This window comes from Lycium ferocissimum, unplaced genomic scaffold (genome assembly GCF_029784015.1).
Source record: "Lycium ferocissimum isolate CSIRO_LF1 unplaced genomic scaffold, AGI_CSIRO_Lferr_CH_V1 ctg7668, whole genome shotgun sequence".
NCBI lineage: Eukaryota > Viridiplantae > Streptophyta > Magnoliopsida > Solanales > Solanaceae > Lycium > Lycium ferocissimum.
Window position 1 is genome coordinate 13,169 of NW_026726891.1, and position 15,008 is coordinate 28,176.

The window sequence follows — 15,008 nt, forward strand, 5'->3', positions numbered from 1 at the left end:
TCGACTTTCCTTAATGAATATTGTACCGCTTCCCACGTTTAATGAATATTGATCCGTTATTGTTCTAGTTCTCCCACGTACGATCTGTCTTCCTTGTTACCCAGTCAATTAGAAATGTAGAAACTAGAGTTTCTTTTCTGAAGGTTTCAGACTAGCTGATATCAGTTCTTCTTTCGAAAATTCCCTAGTTACTGAAGCTGTTATAAGAACCCGATCATTAAGAAACTTGTCCACACTTTCTGTAGTCTACAATTTTATATAAGGAGGGGCTAGTATTAGATCTTCTAACAAATTCAATGAGATTTCTCTTGCGTCTTCATTTTAACATGGTACAGAAGAGAGCAAATACATCCAGCATTGCACACCTGCAATTTCTCTTATTTTCCTGATTAAGCAATCTGTAATACACTTACAAGAACAAACTCCATGTGTTCCATGAGCTCAATGTTCTTTTTTCTTTGATCAGTAAATCTTGATGATATTATAACAAAATGTTTCCTCGACAATTTCCTAGAAGCATACATAGCCTATTTAAAGCTCCAGCAAATTAGTTCATATTGCTGCTGCTTTCTGTCCATCATCAAAATTCTCTTAGTAATGGCAAACAGGTATTGAACAACTCTTTTATGGCGCAGAGCATTCTGTAGTTGTATACCTCAGTCAAAATTATCAATTTTGATGGGAGTAACTTCATCGGCTACTTCAAAATGTCCCACTAAACGTGCAAAGAACACCATCTGTTGTTCAAGGGTGAATTTAATATTTTCAGCCTGCATATAACAAAAAAAATCAGCTAATGTACTCCAAGGCGGGGAGATTAAAAGTGGCGGGGAGATTAAAAGTTATCTCCTAGGTCTGAAAAATGATACACACCCTACGGAAACCATGCTGCTCTCCTTCATATTCAATGAGTGCAACAGGCAACCCTTTTTCCTTCAATGCTTGGTAGATTTTGCGTGCTTGATCAGGGGAAACGACCTGCAACAAGGGGGCTTATAAGCTTAATTCTACCAACAAGCAACAGCAATTAAAAAACAGAGGTGATTGCTTGGTTGCTCTCCTTTCCATCATCACGTTGTTTAAGGAAGAGGCCATAATAAAGCCCATATGAAATTGAATTGAACTGTTTTACAGATGCAAAAGTTATACTAGCTAAATATCCTACACTTATGATGGACAAGGCAAAAGACCATTCACTTCGGTGTAAGCTGCATTTATCAAGTGAATGTTAATGCATCAAAACAATTTTTCCAGAAAGATGCTACACTTAGTCCTGAGATGAACATGAATAGAAGGTTTAGGCATACTGTTTCTGACATGTTTAGTAGACCAACCCTATGCATAAAATACAAAAATATATCCAAAAGAAACCGTAAATATGAGAAAATGAGCTTGCCAAAGAGTAAAGGAGATTGTCAAATCTTTACGGGAAAAAAGAGTTAAGGGAAAAGATTAATGTAGACAATTTTTTTTATTTTTTTTAAATGGTACTCCCTCCATTCCATAATAAGTGGTGTTTTAGGCTTTTCATTTTGTTTCAAAATAAGTGGTGTTCTAGGATTTCAAGAAGAAATTGATCTTATTATTCCAAACTTACCCTTATTTATAATCAAGAATCATTAAATAGCTTTTCTTTTTCTAGACATTAATTAGGGGTAAGTTAGTAAAAACACTCATAATTTTCTAGGAGTAAGCAATTTCTTAAGGGGTGTGCATAAGCTAAAAACACCACTAATTATGGAATGGAGGGAGTAATATATCAATGTAGACAATTCTTCTATAAAAGAATGACATGCAGGAACACTATGACATTAAAAGGGACATGTTGTGCTTGCCTTGTCCTCCAATCCTTGAAATAAAATAATGGGGCAGGAAAAGCGGTTTACAAAATTGATAGGTGACCTCTCAAAATATGCCTTTTCGTCCCCTGCAATGATTCAAAAGGCCTCAACACTTACTGACAAACATAGATCAGCAGAAAGACTTTTTGCAAATATATTCAACATTAATTGATTTGATAATTACCAACTAGATTGTCAGTATAGTGAGATTCAAACTTGTGACTTTCTGCTCTCAGCAATTGCAGATCACCAATCTGTTCAAAGAAAGATGACGGCATAAAGCTGCTTTGAAACTGAAAAATGAATTTGATACATGAGGAGCTTTGAGATTGAGTAGACTTATGAACCAAACAGATGCCTGATTGGTGTCTAATTAATCAATCAGATGCTGTTCTCATTGAAGAAGATCATCTAAGATAACAGAATACCACATTTATAGGCACCAGCCTTAACTTCAAATTTTCCTATCATATTTTTATGATCAGTTTGCGGTTGCACGCGCAAGATCACATAAGATATGGGAATGCGATATTACTTATCAAAAACAGATTTTATGATTCACTCACACCATACAAGGAAGCACCAGCCTTGAAAACATCTTTAAATGCTAGTGCAGCTAATGTTGTATAACCACCAGCTGAACTCCCTGTAATACAAAGTCTTTCAACGTCAACCCTTCCACTGTCAACCTGGATGAACAGATTAATTTACCATTACTTACAAAATTAATAGCAGCACTAAAGGAATATAAGAGTAAACTCAATTTTTATGTTACCAAAAACTTGGCACAATTGCAGCAGTCGTTAACATCCACAATTCCCCAACTTCCCAATAGTCTTTCTCTATATTCTCTGCCATAACCTTCATATGAGACAAAAACAAAATGATATTAGCCAACTTAACAGCAGCTAACTAGTCTACCACAGTGTCATACGCCATCCTGATTCTTCGGCCTCCTCACAATATAAAGTAATTTTGTAATATTTCCTTTCTATACATATTAATAAGGTTCTGATAATCAGTCAATAAAAGCCGGAAATGTTGTTCCCTCAAAAAGTTGAAACTCTCAAAATAGTCCCCTAATTAAGAAACAATATAGAAAGAATAGCAACCCAACGATGGAAGGAGTAAAAAGGCCATGTGTGTACCAGTGCTTCCACCATAATTCACATCCACGTAGGCCCAACCACGACTGGTCCAATATTGAACCCTAAGATCTAAACTTCCCCGTGCTTCTGCTGTAGGACCTCCTGGGTCATCATAAACTATACATTCATATCTCATACAGAAACCAACTAATCCCAGCTTTTTAACAAAGAAAACCTATCAGGCAGAAGCAGTTCTAATGAGGGAAATAATAACCATGACTTCGCAAGAGCAATGGAGGTTTTTCTCCATGACTAGCTTGACAGCCGGGATTTGTTGGAGGATAAAAGTATGCATATGCACTTTGACCCGGGACATCTGTTGGGAACTTTATCAACTCTGGCCGACTGTAATACGAGTTATACATCTCACTAAGAGATGATGACGACCACATAATCTTGAAATCTATTACTTCTGTTCGCTGATCATCCAAAGTAACCTGCAAAAATAACACAAAATTGCTAAAACAATGATTTAGAACAGATTTATAAATACCCGTTTTAAAATTTCAAGCAACTAGAAAGTTTGTCTCAATTTTCAGTAGAAGATTGGAGAGCAGAACCTTAGCTATCGACGATGGATGAACAGCAGATGCTCCTTCAACATACAAGCTATTAACCCCAGAAGTCTGTTTAGGTGATAAGGGTATTTACCAAGACCATCACAATGATAAAAACTCATAAAAGACACTAAATGCAGCAACTACAGCTTGTGCTAGCAAGATCTTACAATGTTGTTTATATCTGTGAAAGGAATATCAAGCACTGATACTTTGCCTTGGGTAACATCCAAAACTCCAAGATATGACTTTCCATTCTCCCTGCACATATTTTTTCAAACTAGATTAGATGAACTACATCAATTTTCCTCCCAGAATGGTTCTCTTTCCCTGATCGGGAGGAAGAGGAAAGTGAGAAACCATATAAAGAACTTCTTTGTTACCAAAACAATCAGCATAAAAGCACTATGATTTCAAATATCATGATACACGACAAAAGTTTTAAATAGCAAACTACTTATCAACTTGACCTGTAACTGCAGGCAATTAAAGTATTTTGGTCGTGATTCTCAAGAAAGTCATAAGACTTCATCCCAAATACCCATAAGGGTCTTGTAAACTCAGCATCGAGGGAGTAAACTGGTAGCACCTCGTTAGAAGACTCTACCTGTCAACAATATAAATATAAAGCCAATCAAGTCTACACTGTCTCACTTAAAGTACGAGTTACAATAACAAGGAAGAGTTACTGACAGATAGTTCATTGTTTTTCCACATAGATGCTGAATCTTTGTGCATATTCCAGGCCCAATATCCAGCATCATAAGTAACACGAAAATGGAAGTCGGGTTGTGCAGAATTGAAATAACTACTAAGCACAAAAAAGATTGTTTTTCTTTTTCACTTTCGCTCTGTATTTCATTACTTGGTCAGGGGAAAGGGCCATGGCGGAACTTTGGATTAACTTTTTGCCATTTGGTATCCCTAAAGTTGGGTTACAGTTGGTGTGGAAAGGGTAAGATGAATTCTCACTTTTATCATGCAAAAGTTCATGTCAAGTTGAATCTTTTACATTTTCCATCCAAACTACTGGTTCAGCGGAGGGGTTGAAAGTGTAATGCATAGGTGGAGATTAAGGTAGTCTCTGATAAACACTAAATGATAAGGACTAAGTTAGAGTTGGAGGCGACTATAGCGATAATTTCTTTCATATTCTTAAAACTGCAGTATCTAGTTAATTGAAATTTTTAAACTCGATCTCCAAAATATCAGAGTTTTACCATTTCATTTCTTATTAATGAATCTTCACATCTTCTTCTCTAACAAGAATGTGGTTAGGGCCAGACTGAAGCTTCCCCATATTTGTAACACCATGGAATTTAATGCTAATGCAACATCTGCCAAGTATCCACAACTTTAAGTCTTTAACAAGTCAAAAACATTAGGACCAGATTTGTAAAAAGCAAAGAACACAAGTTTAGGCTTAGAACTCAAAGAAGATGAGATGGTTAGTAAGAAGGCATTTAAGCGACTAGATGCAATCATACTCAGAAGAGAAGTTCAAATTCAGCCAGTAGGCTAGACAGAAGAGAGATATAAGAAGTTCAAGCTTAGACATTAGGCACGATAGAAGATGGAAATAAATATAGAACAGATGGCAGAAGATTTAGTCAGTAGGACATCACACAGGATGAGGACTTACCCATTTGTAGATATTCCAAAACCCACTTTTCCTGTCAGTTACAAAGTACAGTTCTCCTGTGCCCCAAAAGCATTGTAAATCAATGCAAGGAAAATGAGAAATCAGTCTCGGCATATTGTAAGTCTAGAGCTAGCCATGAAACAAGATTTAACATGATCCATATCACAACATAGGAATCATAACCTTACAGTTGAATACTGAGGCATATATGAAGTCAATATTATCAGTCAAAGTACATCTCTTTTTGTTGATTATTTGATTAGCTCGATTGTAGGAGATTTTATCTCCTAGCTTAATTATAGATCTTATTTTATCTTTACTCTATTTGATTGTATTTAGCACTGATTATCTTCCCTAAATTAGGGATAGACTTATTGTATAAATACCCTAGCTCATAGGCTGTACAAATACACTGAAACACAAGAAGACATTCTAATTCTCAAAATCTACATGGCATCAGAGCCATTGCTGTCTTTTTTAGGGTGAGTTTTCTCCCTCTACAACACTAGGGTCCCAAGAGGTTGAGTTTTTCTCTCTTTTACTGTTCTGCTTTGTTTTCAGAGGTTGTGCATGTCAGAGTTGCTTTCTTACAGTGGTGTGCAAAAACCAACACCACCACAGGCTTCCCCTCGCACTGGCGACCAAAACCCAGCAAGAATCTCCGCCAGAAACCACTGCATGCGCTGTCGACGAGGCGTCAGTCACACGCGCCGGCAAGTAGACCCTTCTCCGATGAATTTTTGAGGGAGATCTTTCACCTGGTGGGTCACTGGCCCATTCCGTGTCTACCCATCCAAGTCCCACTATTTTCGGAATAAGCTAAATTTTCCGGCGTAACAGAGCACTGAAATGGTGTGAATCCTTGTTTGACTTTATAGAATATCCTCCTTCCTTGGATTAGTAAGAATGCATATATCAAAGGCAGGTTCAGGCGATTGATCACAAAAAGACTTCCTTCCCTTTCTGTACGACAAAGCAATTGAATGAAGCGGTGCAGGGCCTATAAGATTATGAATAAACTGTTCATTCTCTGGCAAGAAAAGGTGTTCTCCGGAGTCACTTCTGATAACAATTTTGTGCATTATACAGAAGACCTGTATCATATTTCATATATCTGTCAACAATTACACAAAGTTGACAGAAACCACCAATTATCTATAATTTCATACTTTTTTAAACATTTTCTGGTGAATATGAGATCACGGGAAGTGAAGTCAGGCAGAAAAGAGGTTGGCCAATGGGGCCTTTAGAATTTACTGCTATATGGCTGTTTGGAAAGCCCCTATTGTAATATTTAGATACTTCAAAGTGAAGTAGCCAATTTTAAGATTTTTGGGAGTACTTAGGCTTATGTTTAAGCAGAAGTATGATGCAATTCGATTAAGCAAACACTAAGGTACGTGAAAAATAGAGATTTTCAGTATAGTTAGAAGTGGCGGAGAGCAGCATAGAGGAGGTGAAAGAAATTGAGTAGAGAAAAGTTAGGAACTATACTTTACAGGGTAAACAAAAGTTATTGTTCCAACTCAGTACAGTCAGTGGCTTACTTTGCTCTCTCAAGCTAAAATACAAGCTTATTTAAGTGCTCATCTACAGCAAAGGAATAGTGGCTCAATTATCAAACTGCTGATCCGCGTTTTGCAGGCGAGTTAGAAATACTAAAGAATACTAGCTCTAAATGTAAATGGATCAAGAGTACACTCCATCTACAACATTTCTTAGAGAAATGAGGTGAAACGAAGAATTAGATACAGGCTAAATAATATTTCCAGATTGTACAAGAAATTAAAAGTCAGTCCAGTGTTTGCTGAATAAGAACTTAGTCCAAATTGCAGAGTGTACATAAACAGTCACCTCCCACATTGGTCGTATCTCTTTGTTTTGTAATGACAAGTTATGCTTCAGTTCCAAGACTTGCCGCAATCTCTCCCACAATAAAAAGCCTGACCCTCCAAGCCCCATTTTCAGATATAAAGGCCTAAAATTCGAATTTATGCTACCAAAATCCAATAATATTCACTAAAGCACAGGACTAATTTTTAATACTTCTCTACCGAGACTAATCCTGGAAACAGAGAAGGACAGTTGAAGTTTATACGATGCACATGCTGGCAGTTTATTCAAGAGTACCTTGAGAAGACCATTGGGGTTCAGTGGGAGACTCCACAAGATTAGGATCACCACCAGCAACACAAATGCGTTTTTGCACATCCCTGGGAGAAAGTCAAAGAAAAGCAAAGAGCAAATCAACAAGTAGATGGTGATGTTCCTCATATACCAGCACTCATATAATTTTTTATTTTTTTAAAAAAAAAAAAAAAACTGATACTGCAGCATTAAGGGTATGCTGGCCACCTCCAAAACAGGACACAAAATCGGAAAAAGAGAAAGATTTACAAGGCACCTAATATAATTTAACTTTTTACTTCGAAAATGGTGATAACCTATGCAGGCCTAAACAGAATGTGATCTCTAGCTGAGTCTGCCTCCTTGTTGGTAGGAGCCTAATCGTGTCTTATAGCTTTGCATGTCGTATGTTTGTGCACGTGAGAGAGAGAGAGAGAGAGAGAGATTTATTAGGGCCATACCCATTGTCTGATATATAACCAACCCAAAGCTCAGATCTGTCCCATGGCATATTTGGGTGACCCCACTCAATCCATGCCATACGTTCCCCTTTGGCGTCAATCCGAGGAGAAGCATAAAAGTCATTGCCCCCAACTAATAGCCTTGGCTCTGCATTTATGTGCCAAAGAAGAAAAATAATTTAAGATCATATCTTCACTCATTGTACTGTTCAACAAATATTGCCCATGGGAGGGAAGGGGCAATACGAAAACAATCGAATGGCCCTTCAGAATATAGAGACATCTTCTGACATTTTTTTAGCCCAATTCACCCAGAAACATATGTAAGCAAGGGAAAATTTAAATTGAATCATGGTAAACCGATACTGACAAAATCTCACCTTGACCGCTGCTATTGCTCAGATCGATAGATACAATAGTAGTAATCGCATTTATACCACTTTCACGTTGATCTACAGAAGGAGCAATGATTAGGATAAAATTTCTTAGAGAATCAAGCAAAACTTTTGAAGGATAATGAATATTGAGAACTTACCTTCTCTCACTGTCACATAACGGTTAAAGCGAGAGTCAAACACTCCATCAGCATAGCATACACTTCTTCCACCATAATCTGGAGTGAGTGGCAACGGAGCAGAATCTAATACCGGAATAACAGGGATCAATTGAAAAGAAACATCTCAAAAACAGTGATAGTAAATATGAGAACTATATGCTAAAATGAAAGAGCTTCAAACTTTCAAAATTAATATGAACCAGCTTGCTACCTGTGAGACAGTGTCTTTTTTCTTTTCTGGTTATTTAAAATTCACAAATAAAAATGGATAGATCGTCGCCAAGGCTTAAAGTTAAATTCTACAAAGTGGTGGTTAGACCGACCTTGTTGTATGAGGTAGAGTGTTGGCCAGTCAAGACCGCCCACGTTCAGAAGATGAGTGTAGCGGAGATGAGGGTGCTCAGATGGATGTGTGGGCATACTAAGAGGGATATGATTAGAAACAAAGTTATACGGGGCAAGGTGGAAGTGGCGGACAAGATGAGGGAAGCAAGATTGAGATGGTTTGGGCATGTGAAGAGGTGTGTGGACACGCCAGTAAGGAGGTGTGAGAGGTTGGCTATAACAGGAGTTAGGAGAGGTAGAGGTATGCCGAACAAGAACTGCGGGAGGTGATTAGATAGGACATGGCGCAACTTCAGCTTACTGAGGACATGACCCTAGATAGGAAGGTGTGGAGGTTGAGGATTACGATAGAAGGTTAGCAGGTAGCCGAACGTTCTCCTTATTAGTAGTGTTAGTTAGTAATCGTGTAGTTTAATTTCTTCGATATGTATTACTACTTTTTATCTTGATATTTTGTTGTCGTATTTTTCTTGATATCATGCTTCAATTTTTATTTTATTTTTTGAGCTGAGGGTCTATCGGAAATAGCCTCTCTACCCCACAAACGTAGTCTGCGTACATCCTACCCACCCCAGACCCCACTTGTGGGACTACACTGGGTATGTTGTTGTTTGTAAAAATTGACAGATCAAATCTGGCATATTTGTAAACGAGCGGCTAATAATGAACCCAAATATGTAAATAAACAAAATTGTATCTCCATCAAAGCTTATGTCAAATACATTACAAAATGGTAAAAACTGGAAGCAATTATATTCAACTGCATTCGATGACATATAAAACAAAGGAAAGTGAAGACCTGTGGACGAAATGGACTGTTTATAAAGTCTCTGATCCTTGTAATTAGAGAAGATCAAAGTGTCTCCTGCTATACAAAAATCACCTCCACCATACTCCTGAGCCAATGTCCTCACAGCAAAATCTTTAGGAGTTACATCTATAGAGTCTTCCCCTGGTTTCCCTGGTTCCTTCACAATAACCGCTCGTCTGAATGCATAAAATTAAAAAACTCAAAACTTCATACAGAACCACAAGAAAATATCACAAACTTTATGGGTTTGGGGTTTAAACGAAGACAGTAAACATGAGTTTATGTGAAAATTATGATCGCGGAACAATCAAAAATTCGAACTTTACATAAAATCTAGAGGAAAACTCACAATCTTCATTGGTTTTGGGGCTTACACATGACGATAGTAAACATGAGTTTCAAATGCAACTTATGAAGACGTAGGAATAGATTTTCAAACTCTACATAAAACTCCTCAAGAAAATATCAAAATCTCTATGGGTTTTTGGATTTAAGAGCGAAGACAGGAAACATGATATTTCATATGCAAATCCATAAAAATAAATATTCAAACATGACGTAAAACCCATGAGAAAGTTTCACAATCTTTTTGGTTTGGACACAAATCCGTAAACATGAATTTCATAGGCAAACTATTTTTTTTTTTTTTTTTTGGTTTAACCATTCGATATACAAAACCCACTGGTCCGATTAATCCAGATTTGTGCCTGGCCCATTAAATGAGGAAGCATTTTGCCGCTCCCCACCCGTGTTTTCTCCATTCCTAAGGCTCGAATTGCTCGAACCTCATACCTCTTGTTAAGGTGGACGGATCTTCTCCTCTATGGCTCTATCCCGCCACACCCCTTGTTGGTGTTAGTATGGTGGTTCAAATGCAAATTATGAATGCATATGAATCAGAAAAATCAAACGTTACATAAAAATCCTCAAAAGATATCACAATCATTAGTAGCTTTGGGGTTTAAACGCCAAGACAGTAAACACGACTTCCACTTATGAATGCTTAAGTTATCAAAATGCAAATTACATAAACCAAACAAAGAAAAGATCACAATATTTATGGGTTTCGGGTATAAATATGAAGACAGTAAACGTGATTTTTTTTTTTTTTTGGTAACTGAAAGACAGTAAACATGATTTCATATGGAAATCATGAATGCACGTGAATTAAAATCAAAGTTTACATAAAAACCACAAAACAATATCACACTGATTAGGGATTTTGCAGCTTAAAGTTTAAAGAAGTTAATAGACATAAGTTCATATTCAGATTACAAATGCATAAGAATAAAAAATACTCCCTCTGTTCCAAAATGATCGTCTCAGTTACTATTTGGATAGTCAAAGAATATTTTCTAACTATTTTGAATTGTTAACTATTGTGACTTATACTACTTCTTATGTAGTTTCTAAATATGTAATTTTTATTTCAAGAAAATTAAAGATTGTGTGTCCAGTTCACACCGAACATTATCCGAAACATGACAATCTTTTTGGGACGGAAGGATTACAACCGGCTAGAAAACATCAGAATATTGCGGTTGTGGGGAGTGGCATATGCATGCGTTGTTGTTTATAGAAAATATGACAATCTTTAGGGGTTTATAGACAACTATGAAAATATGTACCCGGACTCAGTAGGGCGGGATTCTAGCCAGAAAAGATGACCAAATGAATCCACAGCAAAGCCACCGAGGCGTTTACTTGAGCCAGATACGATATCAGCTGTAATAGGTGACTTCCAAGAACCATAGGGTACCGTGACATTCGACAGTTGGGTTTCCGGTGGTGGATTTGTGGAAGACATTCTGATAAATTTGGTGGTGAGTAGCTTTCTGGTACGAGTAATGTGACTCAGTGAAGAAGAAGAATGAGAGTAGCAGAAAGCATAGTGACGAGTGACAGTGGCTATGCCTGAAAGTGCCATTCACTCTTAGGACTCTTTGACGGCCTTTCTTCAAATTGGCAAAAAGGGCCCAACCCCAAATCAAATTTGGAACCCAACACATAATTATTGTGGAGTAACACCACAAACTTTCAAAGGTCATTGGTTAGAGCTATGCAAATAGATTTAATTATATAAGAATTAGTTATGCATGATTTAGTTATTTATGATTTAATTATTGCCAAATATATGTACAGCTCCTTAAATTTGCCCTGAAATTTCATTTAGACACTTCAACTCAGTCTTATTCCAATTGAACACAATAACATATCCGTCCATATTAACACAACTAGCTGACTTGGCATATAATGAGGGTTGCACAGCATTTGAGTATGTGAATGTTGTCTGATGTGGAATATAACAGTAATATTACAATTTCCTGAAGTTGTTGTCATGTGACTAGGAGGTCACGGGTTTGAGTCGTAGAAATAACATCTTGCGGAAATGTAGGGTAAGGCCGCATATAATAGACCCTTATGGTCCGTCCCTTCTCCGAATCCACAAATATCGGAAGCTTAGTGCACCTCGCTGCCTTTTTTTATTACAATTCTTGAAGGCTTTTATCTAAAACCTAATTTTTTTACAACGGTCTCATTTTTCTCTTCTCACTCGTTACTCTCTTTTTTCTTTGTCCAAATTAGGCCGACATAATGAAATTTCTTTACAATTAATCTATGTTTCTTTGTAATTCTTTTGAATTTCTTTCTAATCCTCACCTCTCATTTCTGTCAAAAAGGTTTTTATGTCGAATTTGTCGAACTCGTCGAGGGCACTTTCCACTAATGTTGTTTACTGTCATTGTGGTGAGTTAGCAAACTTCAAGATACCATGCACGGACCGTATCCCAAGTCGAATATTTTATAATTGCAAAACTGGAAAGGTGAGCTTAATTCATTTTTGGTTTAATCAATTTGATTTGGGGATTCTTCTTAAATTTGCATCTTCCATTTTTTGGTTTTATTTTTAGAAAAGGAGTAGATGCAATTACTTTAGGTGGTATGATGATGAAGTGTTATTTTATGTTGCTGCCTCTACACTGAAGAACTAGGTGCTCCGGTAGTTATGAAAGAAGATAAGTGTGGAATAATAAATCAACACAAGAATTTTTACGGGGAAAACTTCTTGCTCAAGGGAGGCAAAAACCACGACCTATCATCAATAGGATTTCCGCAAACTCTCCGCTATAACTCGGGCAAATTTTGAGGTTACGATTTTAAGGATAATATAAAAATAAGTGCGGAAAGATAACTTAATCTTTACAATCCCCAAAACCTGGTCTAACTTGTACAAGAGCTTCTAAATATATTGCAAGTCTTAAATATAGAATAGAAAATTGCCTGAAAATATAAATAGACAGAAACATAAGATAGGAGGAGATCCAGGGTTGTTGGTGTATCTGATGGCTCACCCTGAAAACTCGAAATGCAACCACCTCGGGATCAGCCACAGGCTTGGAACTGGAACACGGTTCGGTATCTGCACGAAAAGTGCAGCACGTGTAGTATGAGTTCAACTACTAGTACTTCGTAGGTATCAGAGACCGACAACCAACGAAAACACGTATAAAGCATAAAGATTGAATCTAAACACTCTTTAGGCTAAACTCCACTTAGATTTACTAGTGCTAACTAGAAGTTCATGTTTCACGGGTAAGACATGTAAGCAAGTACCACATAAGAGAAATAATGGAATAACTAGATGAATGAATGTATGAATGCAATGCATTGGCCAATATCAATCCTGGTACACACATGCTAGCGGTCATTCCTTCTAGTAATGACCCATGGGGGACTCGTGAGGTCCATATACCTGTCACTGTATCGCCCGAGGTCCTTTTCCTTCGGACTGTGATCACTCACTGCACCACCCGACTTTACCGTCGAACTGTGAGAAACTCACTATACTGTCACGACCCGAGCTACGGGCCGCGACGGGTATCCGGGGCTAACCACCGAACACCACTCACTTACCTGCTTATCCGCTATTATTCATACTATATGCTCATAATCATGTAAAACTGGAATCTTTCTGAAATACATTTGCTTTTATAAACATAAGCCCTTCGGCTATCCAAAATAATATATACATGCATATGCATAAAAGCCATGGGACCAGACTACCCACACTGCGCATCTACGAGCCTCTACTGGAATACTAGACATCTGGACGGGACAGGACCCCGTCATGCCCGAAAACATGAATATACAGATGCATATATACCAAAAGAGAAATATGTGGCACTTCCGGAATATGGAGTGCTCTCAAATCAACTGCTAGCTCCTATGAGTCTGGGCCACCTCCCTGTCTACCTGTGGGCATGAACACAACGTCCGAAGAAAGGACGTCAGTACGAATATTGTACTGAGTATGTGAAGCATAAACAATAATGAAGCATCAATAAACTGAGGAGGCATAAAACAAGGAGCGATCTGTGACTGACTGAATCATAAAGATAATCATGCATGCTGACTTACTTTCGTACTCATCATCATATCATATATATACATAACTGTAATAACTGCCCGACCATATAGGTGCGGTGTAATAATCAATATCATTAGCATCATCAATAGCCTGCGTCCAGGCATCCTGCGTCCAGGATATTATCTCATGCCGCCCACTAGTGGTGTCTGCCCATGCCATTTGGCCATGGTGTGTATAGGCCGACCTTGGCGGTGATCGGCCGACCATATAAGCGTGTGTGATATCATCATATGCTTCATTACTTCATGCTTATCATAACATGCTTATCATAGTATGCTTATCATAACATGCTTATCATAGTATGCTTATCATAACATGCTTATCATAGTTCATCATGGTGTGCTTGACATCATATACGTATTACAATACATGCATAGGGACTCTTAGCTATTCATACTTTATCGGGGTGACGTAAGGTCGTGGACCCCCGATGTCATTATGAGCATTCTTACGTATTCTGCCTCACCTTGAAGGAACAAGCATAAGGTGAGTGTGCACAATGATCAATATCATCAAATTGCATAGATGTCATCATTAGCTTCTTAGAGGAGTCATATCATAGACTATAGCATTTCTAGATTTTAGCTTGCTATCATCAATTTCGTATTCATCTCATATTTCTTATCTCGTATAGCTATTCATGAGAGAGGACTCTTAACTTTCTTGGAGATGGAACATTCATAGTAAAAGAGGAAATTCATGCCATAGGACTCATGCCTTAGAAGGAAAGGGATTAGCCTCACATACCTTTGTCGCTTAGCTACTCTATCGCTTGTTCGTTCTCCTTAATGCGCTTGTCTATACCTTCAATGGAATTCATATCGACATTAGCTATGTCATCGTAAAAACATACTTACTAAAGCTATAGAAATTTGGGCAGCTCTTCCTTTGTTTGTAATACTTTCCGCCATATTCCATATCAACTCCCAACATTCATAATAATCATCACAATATGATTAACAACAATCATCATTCATTCATATGATTCGCATTTCATAATTCACCTCAATTTCCCATAATCATGACTAAAAATCCATCGTCGTATTCTTTCGTATCCAACACTCATTTCATGTTCTATAGGTCATTTATAA

At 37.5% G+C, this 15,008-nt stretch overlaps 1 protein-coding gene across 3 annotated transcripts; it reads right to left on the bottom strand.

The window, feature by feature from the left end:
- Positions 1-346: 346 nt before the first annotated feature.
- Positions 347-11,475, bottom strand: LOC132045701 (uncharacterized). Of its 3 annotated transcripts, none has more exons than XM_059436265.1 (18): positions 11,117-11,475; positions 9,477-9,664; positions 8,312-8,416; positions 8,157-8,228; positions 7,777-7,924; positions 7,319-7,401; positions 5,189-5,244; positions 4,017-4,153; positions 3,717-3,807; positions 3,550-3,615; positions 3,204-3,426; positions 2,990-3,091; positions 2,617-2,702; positions 2,408-2,530; positions 2,026-2,134; positions 1,836-1,927; positions 874-978; positions 347-770 (listed from the first exon to the last, which is right to left on the bottom strand). In XM_059436265.1, the coding sequence occupies exons 1-18, from the start codon at positions 11,413-11,415 to the stop codon at positions 657-659; spliced, it is 2,199 nt and encodes a 732-aa protein (XP_059292248.1). In that variant the 5' UTR covers positions 11,416-11,475; the 3' UTR covers positions 347-656. The 3 variants fall into 3 exon arrangements, with proteins under 3 accessions (XP_059292248.1, XP_059292249.1, XP_059292250.1); XM_059436266.1 differs by having other exon boundaries at positions 2,026-2,095; positions 11,117-11,474; XM_059436267.1 differs by lacking the exons at positions 1,836-1,927; positions 2,026-2,134.
- Positions 11,476-15,008: the final 3,533 nt, after the last annotated feature.

Bases quoted from the DNA above. Each gene is read 5' to 3' on its own strand.
- LOC132045701 (XM_059436265.1), bottom strand. From the start codon at position 11,415: ATGGCACTTTCAGGCATAGCCACTGTCACTCGTCACTATGCTTTCTGC. The intron at 8,229-8,311 runs GTAAGTTCTCAA...CTCCTTCTGTAG, and splicing joins TTATGTGACAGTGAGAGAAG to ATCAACGTGAAAGTGGTATA. The intron at 7,402-7,776 runs GTATGGCCCTAA...ACTTTCTCCCAG, and splicing joins GGTTATATATCAGACAATGG to GGATGTGCAAAAACGCATTT.